The sequence below is a fragment of the Pantherophis guttatus genome, chromosome 4 (genome assembly GCF_059756535.1).
Source record: "Pantherophis guttatus breed Tessera chromosome 4, ASM5975653v1, whole genome shotgun sequence".
Classification (NCBI taxonomy): domain Eukaryota; kingdom Metazoa; phylum Chordata; class Lepidosauria; order Squamata; family Colubridae; genus Pantherophis; species Pantherophis guttatus.
In genome coordinates, this window is record NC_142066.1 from 5,217,789 (window position 1) to 5,227,248 (window position 9,460).

At 45.6% G+C, this 9,460-nt stretch overlaps 1 protein-coding gene across 1 annotated transcript in view; it reads left to right on the forward strand.

The window, feature by feature from the left end:
* Positions 1-9,460, forward strand: part of CDH24 (cadherin 24) — a 48,133-nt gene that overhangs the window by 19,476 nt on the left and 19,197 nt on the right. Inside the window, exon 3 of the mRNA XM_087891697.1 lies at positions 4,109-4,403. Within this exon, the coding sequence (XP_087747823.1) occupies positions 4,109-4,403 (295 nt within the window). The remainder of the gene's footprint in view (positions 1-4,108; positions 4,404-9,460) is intronic.

A 9,460-nucleotide genomic window follows, 5' to 3' on the forward strand; every position in this document is an offset into this window, starting at 1 on the left:
GAGAGAGAGAGACATAGAGAGATACAGAGAGAGTGGGGAGAGAGGGGGGAGGGAGGGAGAGTCAAAAGGGTTTTGTGGTTCCTGGTGTTTTTTAACAACTAGTTCTCTGCCCTGATGACCGGCTGGGTAGGCGTGGCTGGGGGGGGGTCATTTGACTGGTGGAAGTGAGTGACGTGGAGTTTGGCCATGCCCACTCAGGTTTTGTGGCTCCCAGTGTTTTTTTTTTCCTGTGGGAAACGGATCCAAATGGCTCTTTGAGTGTTTAAGGTTGCAGACCTCTGCCCTATACCGTTTCAGACAAATGGTTGTCTAATCCCTTCTTAAAAACCTCCAGTGTTGGTGCACCCACAATTTCTGGTGGCAGGTTGTTCTGTTCTGTCCCCGTCCCACACACGCACCCCCAAAGACGGCCCGGAGTTAATAAGCCACACGACAAAGTCTTTGAAGATAAAGCTGGCAGCAACCCAGTGGCTAGCTGCCAATTCAGACTTTACTCACACAAAACAAAGATTAGACTGCAAGCATTCCGATAAAGCAGGCAAAGTGTCAGCAATACAAGGATTAGTCCAAATGCAGTCCGACAAGGCAGGCAGAAGTCCAGTAACGCAGAGATCATGGATTATTTCTAGTTTTTGCTCCTCACAAACTGAACTGGCCACCACACCCACATTTATACCCTGTGGGGTGTGGTCCAGTGACTCAGCTAATCTCTGGCACGCCTTCCCCTCTGCTGCGCACGCTTCTCCCTGCGCCGCTGTAGAGGATCCAGCCAGCACTTATCTCCTTCGTCGCGTTCCACCTCTGGCTGCGGAGACTTGCTTGGCTCTGGGCCTATCTCTTGGCCTTCGGTGTCCTCTCCGGAGGCATTGTCAGAGAGGAGGGTCCTGGAGAGGGAGGCCTTGCCAACTCCTCTCCCTCACTCTCAGAGTCTGCATCTGTCGATAGCCCAGGCTCAGGCAACGGAGCCACAACATGTTCCACTGATTTATTGTTTCTCACTGTCAGGAAATTTCTCCTTAAAGCTGGCTTCTCTCCTTTAATTAATTCAGATTAATTAAGATTCAGAGCCGAGGTGGCGCAGCGGTTAGAGTGCAGCCCTGCAGGCTACTTCAGCTGACTGCTAGCTGCCGTTCGGCAGTTCCAATCTCACCAGGCTCAAGGTTGACTCAGCCTTCCATCCTTCCGAGGTGGGTAAAACGAGGACCCAGATTGTTGGGGGCGAGAGGCTGACTCTGTAAACCGTGTAGAGAGGGCTATAAAAAGCGCTATGAAGCAGTATATAAGTCTAAGTGCTATTGCTATTGCTAACAGAGTTGGAATAGCAACTCTGGAATAGCAGGAGACCCTACACAACAAATGGCCGTCCAATCTCTTCTTGAAGCGATGAAGCTCCCACAACTTCCGAAGGCAACTTCCGTTCCATGGGTGGATTGTTCTCACGATCAGAAAATGTCTCCTTATTTCCAGGTTGAATCTCTCCTTGATCAGTTTCCATCCATTATTCCTTGGTCTGGCCTTCGGGTACCTTGGAAAATAGCTTGAGTCTCCCCTCCTCTCTGTGGCAGCCCCTCAAATATTGGAAGACGGCTATCATGTCTCCCCTGCTCCTTAATTTCCATCCGTTGTTTCTTGTCCTGCCTTCTGGTGCTTTGGAGAATAGGTTGACCCAATGGTGGAATTCAATTTTTTTTTTTTTACTACCGTGTTTCCCCGAAAATAAGACCCTGTCTTAATATTTTTTTTGAACCCTGAAATAAGTGCTTGGCCTTATTGCCACGCGCTCAAAAGCCCGATTGGGCTTATTATCAGGGGGTGTCTTATTTTGGGGAAAATGGTACCAGTTCTGTGGGTGTGGCTTGGTGGGCGTGGCAAGGGAAGGATACTGCCAAATCTCCATTCCCACCCTACTCTGGGGCCAGCCACAGGTGGTATTTGCCGGTTCTCCGAACTACTCAACATTTCTGCTACCGGTTCTCCGAACTACTCAAAATTTTTCCGCTACCGGTTCGCCAGAACCTGCTGGATTTCACCTCTGATCTGGGGGCTGCATAAGCAGGCCTGGGGGGGTGGCGGTGTCGGATTGGAAAGCCTGGCATTGCGATGGCTTTTCTTGGCCGGTGGCTGCAGCGGCGACGGCTTTTGTCTGGAATAGCTGTTGAATAGCACTCCTGGGTTGACCCCCTCTTCTTTGGGGCAACCCCTGAGTTACTTGAACACTGTTAGCATGTCACTACTAGTCCTTCTTTTCATTAGACTAGACATACCCAGTGTTGTGGCTCCGTTACCTGAGCCTGTGTCATCGGCAGGAGAGGACTCCGAGAGTGAAGGAGAGGAGTTGGCAAGGCCTCCCTCTCCAGGACCCTCCTCTCTGGCAATGCCTTCAGTGTCCGCCGAAGGGCAAGAGATAGGGCCGGGGCCAAGCATGTCCACGTAGCCACAGATGGACAGTGATGAGGGTAATGAGTCTTGGCTGGATCCACGCCAGCGTCGCAGAGATAAGCGCGCGCAACAGAAGAAAAGGCGTGCCCGAGATTAGGCTGAGTCACTGGACCACACCCCACAGGATATAAAAGGGAGCGTGGTGACCAGTCAAACCTTGTGACGAACAAGGCTGAAAACTTCCACGCCATTCTGCATTGCCGGACTTTTTGCTATAGACTTTGCTGGATTATCTCTGGACTTGATTGACTCCGTAATTATTGAGCTGTTTCTTTTGATGTACCAGGAGTGGGGAGAAGTTATCTCTCCTCTTCGTAAATAATAAACTCTTGGCAGGCAGCCACTAGGTTGTTGCCAAGTTCCGTTATCATAAGGAAAAGGATTTTGCCGGCTGGTTTGGTCTTTAACTCTTGAACATCTGTTGGTGTGTGTGCGTGTGGTTCGGGACAGAACACCCAATTTCTGCAACCGTTCTTCATATGTTTTAGCCGCCAGTCCCCTCATCATCTTTGTTGCTCTTCTCTGCACTCTTTCTAGAGTCTCCACATCTTTTTTATATAGGGGTGGCCAAAACTGGATGCCATATTCCAAGAATGGTCTTAACCCAACCATCATAAGATGGTATAATAACACTTCACACGATCTCGACTCTACTTCTCTTGAGTCCCAACTGCTTCTTCTACCTTGGAGTCCTTGAGTTTGGGCTGAGCCTTCTTTTATGTGGTCCTTTGTAACTTCAAGTCATAGGAAGTCCTCAGCTTGAAAGGACTGGAGACCCAATCGAGAACTAAGGAGAAATCTCCCTGATTATGAGAACAATTAAATTAGTGGAACAGGTTGCCTTCAGAAGTTGGAGGTTTTCAAGAAGTATGATGTAAAAAAGATGTTGAGACTCGAGAAAGAGTGCAGAAGAAGAGCAACGAAGATGACAAGGGGACTGGAGGCTAAAACCTATGAAGAACGGTTGCAGGAATTGGGTATGTCTAGTCTGATGAAAAGAAGGACTAGGGGAGACATGAATAGCAGTGGTCCGATATCTCAAGGGTTGCCACAAAGAAGAGGGAGTCAAGCTATTCTCCAAAGCACCTGAGGGCAGGACAAGAAGCAACGGGTGGAAACTCATCAAGGAGAGAAGCATCTTAGAACTAAGGAGAAATTTCATAAACGAACAATTGATCAGCGGAAAAAGTTGCCTCCAGAAGTTGTAAATGCTCCAACACTGGAAGTTTTTAAGAAGAGGTTGGATAACCATTTGTCCGAAATGGTTTCCTGCCTGGCAGGGGTTGGACTAGAAGATCTCCAAGGTCCCTTCCAACTTCTGCTATTCTAAGTACCCTATTTCCCCCAAAATAAGACATCCCCTGATAATAAACCCAATCGGGCTTTTGGGTGCATGGCAATAAGGCCAAGGACTTATTTCAGGGTTCAAAAAAATATAACTACAGGGTCTTATTTTTGGGGAAACATGGTAATTGGACACCTATTTGTCCATAGTAGTATAGGTTATCCTCCTTGAGCAGGGAATTGGACTAGAAGACTACCAAGGTCCCTTCTCACCCTATTATTCTGTGTTCATCTCAAGAAGATTGGCCCACCAGATCTTACTCTATAGATCCTGTTGGCCAACTTCCATACTTGTACGTCTTCTTCCTTCTTCTTTTTTTGGCAGTTGCACACGGACGTGGATCATGGGGAGGGTCGTATCAAGTATGTCTTGACCGGAGAAGGGGCCGGCACGGTCTTCGTCATCGATGAGAAGACGGGCAACATCCATGTCACCAAGACGTTGGATCGAGAGGAGAAGGCACAGTACACGTTACTGGCCCAAGCGGTGGATCGGGCATCCAATCGGCCTCTGGAGCCCCCCTCTGAGTTCATTATCAAAGTCCAGGACATTAATGACAATCCACCCGTCTTCCTTCAGGGGCCCTATCATGCCACTGTGCCGGAGATGAGCAATGTCGGTGAGTTGGTGGCGAGGAAATTTGAGGAGAACATCTGCAGATGATCCGTGGATTTCCCGATCTTCTTAAACCCCCCCCCCAACAGGAAGGGACCTCCTATTTTCTTTTCCCAATGGGAAAACGGTGATATTAGAATTCTTTATTGGCCACCTGTGTGATTGGACACAGGAGGAATTTGTCTCCGGTGCATAAGCTCTCACTGTGCATGCAAGCAACGAGCAAAAAACCATGATCATCATCATCGTAAAAGACATTCGTCATAAATCATAAGCGATAGTCATCGGATACTAAATAAGCAATTAGTATAAATCATACTAGGATATGCCATAAAACAATTACAGGTAGACCTCAACTTACGACCGCAATTGAGCCCGAAATTTATGTCGTCAAGTGAGAAATGGGTTCAGTGAGTTTGCTCCGTTTTACAACTTTTCTTATCAGGTTTGTTAAGGAAATTGCTGCAGTCGTTAAGTTAGTAAGACCGTTGTTAAGTGAATCTGGTTTCGCCATTGACTTGGCTTGTCAGATGGTCGCAAAAGGAGATCACATGACTCCGGGATAGTTACGACCATCATAAATGGGAGTCAGTTGTCAAGTCTCCGAATGTAAACCGCATAACCATGGGGATGCTTCAACGGTCGTAAGTGTGAAAAACGATCCGAAGTCATTATTTTCAGGGGCATTGTAACTTTGAACGGTTACTAAATGAACTGTTGTAAATCACGGACTAGTTGTGATATAAATCATAAGATACAAGCAACAGCTATAAGAAGAAATGATATCGGAATCAAATCGAATAGAATCGAATAGAATAATAGAATAGAATAGAATAGAATAGAATAAAACAATAGAATAGAATAAAAGAATTGAATTGAAGAATAGAATAGAATAGACAATACAGAATAGAATAGAATACACAATACACAATACACAATACAGAGTAGAATAGAACAGACAATACAGAATAGAATAGAAGAATAGAATAGAGTAGAATAGAATAGAATAGAATAGAATAGAATAGAACAGACAATACAGAATAGAATAGAATAGAATAAAAGAATTAAATAGAATAGAATAGAATAGAATAGACAATACAGAATAGAATAGAATAAAAGAATTAAATAGAATAGAATAGAATACACAATACAGAATAGAATAGAATAGAATAGAACAGAAGAATAGAATAGAATAGAATAAAACAATAGAATAGAATAAAAGAATTGAATTGAATTGAAGAATAGAATAGAATAGAATAAAACAATAGAATAGAATAAAACAATAGAATAGAATAGAATAGAATAGAATAGAATAAAATAAAATAATTGAATAGAATTATAGAATAGAATAGAATACACAATACAGAATAGAATAGAATAGAATAGAACAGAAGAATAGAATAGAATAAAACAATAGAATAGAATAAAAGAATTGAATTGAACTGAATAATAGAATAGAATAGAATACATAATATAGAATAGAATATACAATACAGAATAGAATAGAATACAATACAGAATAGAATACACAATATAGGATAGGATAGGATACACAATATAGAATAGAATAGAATACACAATATAGAATAGAATACACAATACAGAGAAGAATAGAATATACAATAAAGAATAGAATATACAATACAGAATAGAATAGAATACACCATACAGAATAGAATAGAATAGAATAGAATAGAATAGAATAGAATAGAATAGAATAGAATAGAATAGAATAGAATAGAATAGAATAGAATAGACACATAAGAAATTTGTCTCCGGTGCATAAACTCTCAGTGTACATACAAGCAACAAGTGATAAATCGTGATCGTCATCATCATCAAATACATTCATCATAAATCATAAGTGATAGTCATAGGAGACCGAATAAGCAATCAATATAAATCATACGAGGATACTCCATAAAACAATAGCAATCGTAAGCTACAAGCCACAGAGTTGTAGTCCTAAGAAGAGAAGGAAAGAGGTCATAGGAAAGAGGAGAAGGACAATATTAACATAGTAGGTAGTTTCTCAATGTTGTGGGAACAAGTTGTTTAGCAGAGTGATGGCACGGGGGAGGAGAAACTGTCCTTGCGTCTAGTTGTTTTCGGCGTGCGATGCCCTATCGCCTCGTCTCGAGGGAAGAAGTTGTAACCGTTTAGGTCTAGGATGCGAGGGGTCTGTAGTAGATATTTTTCACAGCCCTCTTTCTAACCCGCAGAATATACAAGGTCCTCAATGGTTTTTTTCCTGCGGTCCTAACAATCCGTCGAAGTCTGTGTCCGTCTTGTTTGGTTGCAGTGCCAAACCAGACGGTTACAAGAGGTGCAAATGACAGACTCAGTCGTTCCTCCGCCGAACTGGATCAGCAGCTCCTTGGGCCGCCCGAGCTTTCTGAGTTGGCGCAGGGAGAACATTCTCTGTCGTGCTTTTTTTAACGACATTTTGGATGTTGGGTGTCCGTCAGGGGTGTTATTCACTTACCTTCCCTACCGGTTCGCAAACGTGTGTGCGCGCGAGGAGCCTCGAAAACGTGGAAAAATGGGACGGCAGGACGTCCGCGCGAGTGGGCGGGGCATCCCGCAGTCGCCCCTACCGGTTCACACGAACCGGATAGAACCGGCTGAATACAGGCCACTGGTGTCCGTATGAAGTCTTTGAGATATTCTAGAATCCAGAAATGACCTTTCTTGCCACGGTGGTCGTGTTAGGAACACGGTCGTTAAGTGAATTGGCTTCCCCGTTGATTTTTGCTTGTCAGAAGGTCGCAAACGGGGATCCTGAGACCCTGGGAAAATTGCGACCGTCGTAACTATGAGTTGCCAAGCGCCTGAATTTTGATCACATGACCCTCCCAAGAGTGTTACAGTGGTCGTAAGTGAAAAAAGGTCCTAGGTCCGTGATGGCGAACAGAACCATATTGGTGAGCATGCGAGCTCAGCTCTGGTGCACATGTGCACGCCAGTCAGCTGATTTTTGGGCCTTCTGGGCCCACTGGAAGTCGGCAAGCAGGTCATTTCCGGCCTCTGGAGGGCCTCTGTGGGGGTGGGGAAGGCAGTTTTCGCCCTCCTCAGGCTCCTAGAAAGGCTCTGGAGCCTGGGGAGGGTGAAAAACAAGCCTTTCGGGCCCACTGGGCCATCACATGCCAAAAGCAGGGGAAGCGCGGGGGGGTCACGCACACGTGTGGGGGCGGGGCGCATAGAATTATGGATGTGGGCACGCGTACGCCCGACACCCCCCAGCTTCCCCCACTTTTGGCACGCAGTGGCAAAAAGGTTAGCCATCACTGTCATAGGTCATTTTTTTTCCAGTGGTGTTGTAACTTCAAACGGTCACTAAATGAATTGTTGAAGGTCGAGGACAACTTGTAGTCTGTATTTTTCTGTCTCAACGCAGGATCCAGTCCAGACAGTTGCATTATTTCTGGCTCAAGGTGTGTTTTGACGCCCAGCTTGGAAGCTAATTCTGCAACCCCCTTAAATATATTGTGTGAACAGAGACTTAATTAAAAAACCCAATTTATAGTGAGGCGTGTTGACATTATCTGTCAACATTATGATATTATTGAGCCGAAATGGGTTTCCTTCCTGAATTTATAATTGAAGAATGCACAAGGATTTTTAATAACCCTTAGTTCATTGTTTTTCAAACTTGGCTGGATGTGGACTTCAACTCCCAGAATTCCCCACCCAGCCGGTGTGGGCTTCAGCTCCCAGAATTCCCCTGTCAGCGTGTATGGACTTCAACTCCCAGAATTCCCTAGCCGGCATGTGTGGACTTCAATTCCCAGAATTCCCCAGCCGGCGTGTGGACTTCAACTCCCAGAATTCCCCTGTCAGCATGCGTGGACTTCAACTCCCAGAATTCCCCAAGCCAACATGTATGGACTTCAATTCCCAGAATTCCCCAGCCGGCGTGTGGACTTCAACTCCCAGAATTCCCCTGTCAGCATGTGTGGACTTCAACTCCCAGAATTCCCCAGCCAACATGTATGGACTTCAACTCCCAGAATTCCCCAGCCGGCATGTATGGACTTCAACTCCCAGAATTCCCTAGCCGGCATGTGTGGACTTCAATTCCCAGAATTCCCCAGCCGGCGTGTGGACTTCAACTCCCAGAATTCCCCTGTCAGCATGCGTGGACTTCAACTCCCAGAATTCCCCAAGCCAACATGTATGGACTTCAATTCCCAGAATTCCCCAGCCGGCGTGTGGACTTCAACTCCCAGAATTCCCCTGTCAGCATGTGTGGACTTCAACTCCCAGAATTCCCCAGCCAACATGTATGGACTTCAACTCCCAGAATTCCCCAGCTCGCATGAGTGGACTTCAACTCCCAGAATTCTCGAGCCAGCAATCTGGCTGGAGGATTCTGGGAGTTGAAGTCCACCGATTCTAAAGTGGCCTAAAGTTTTGAGAAATATTGTATATTTAGATCGCTGCTCTCACTTTGCATTGCTCTGAGAAATGCTAATTTAACTAATGAAAATTACTTCACCGGTTTCAAGGTATTCCATTCAGTCCACACATGCTGACAGGGGAATTCTGGGAGTTGAAGTCCACATATGCTGACAGGGGAATTCTGGGAATTGAAGCCCACATATGCTGACAGGGGAATTCTGGGAGTTGAAGCCCACATATGCTGACAGGGGAATTCTGGGAATTGAAGCCCACACATGCTGATAGGAGAATTCTGGGAGTTGAAGTCCACGCATGCCGACAGGGGAATTCTGGGAATTGAAGCCCACATATGCTGACAGGGGAATTCTGGGAGTTGAAGCCCACATATGCTGACAGGGGAATTCTGGGAGTTGAAGTCCACACATGCCGACAGGGGAATTCTGGGAATTGAAGCCCACATATGCTGACAGGGGAATTCTGGGAGTTGAAGTCCACATATGCTGGCTGGGGAATTCTGGGAGTTGAAGTCCACACATGCTGACAAGGGAATTCTGGGAGTTGAAGTCCACACATGCTGACAGGGGAATTCTGGGAGTTGACGTCTACATATGCCGGCTGGGGAATTCTGGGATTTGAAGTCCACGCATGCAGACAGGGGAA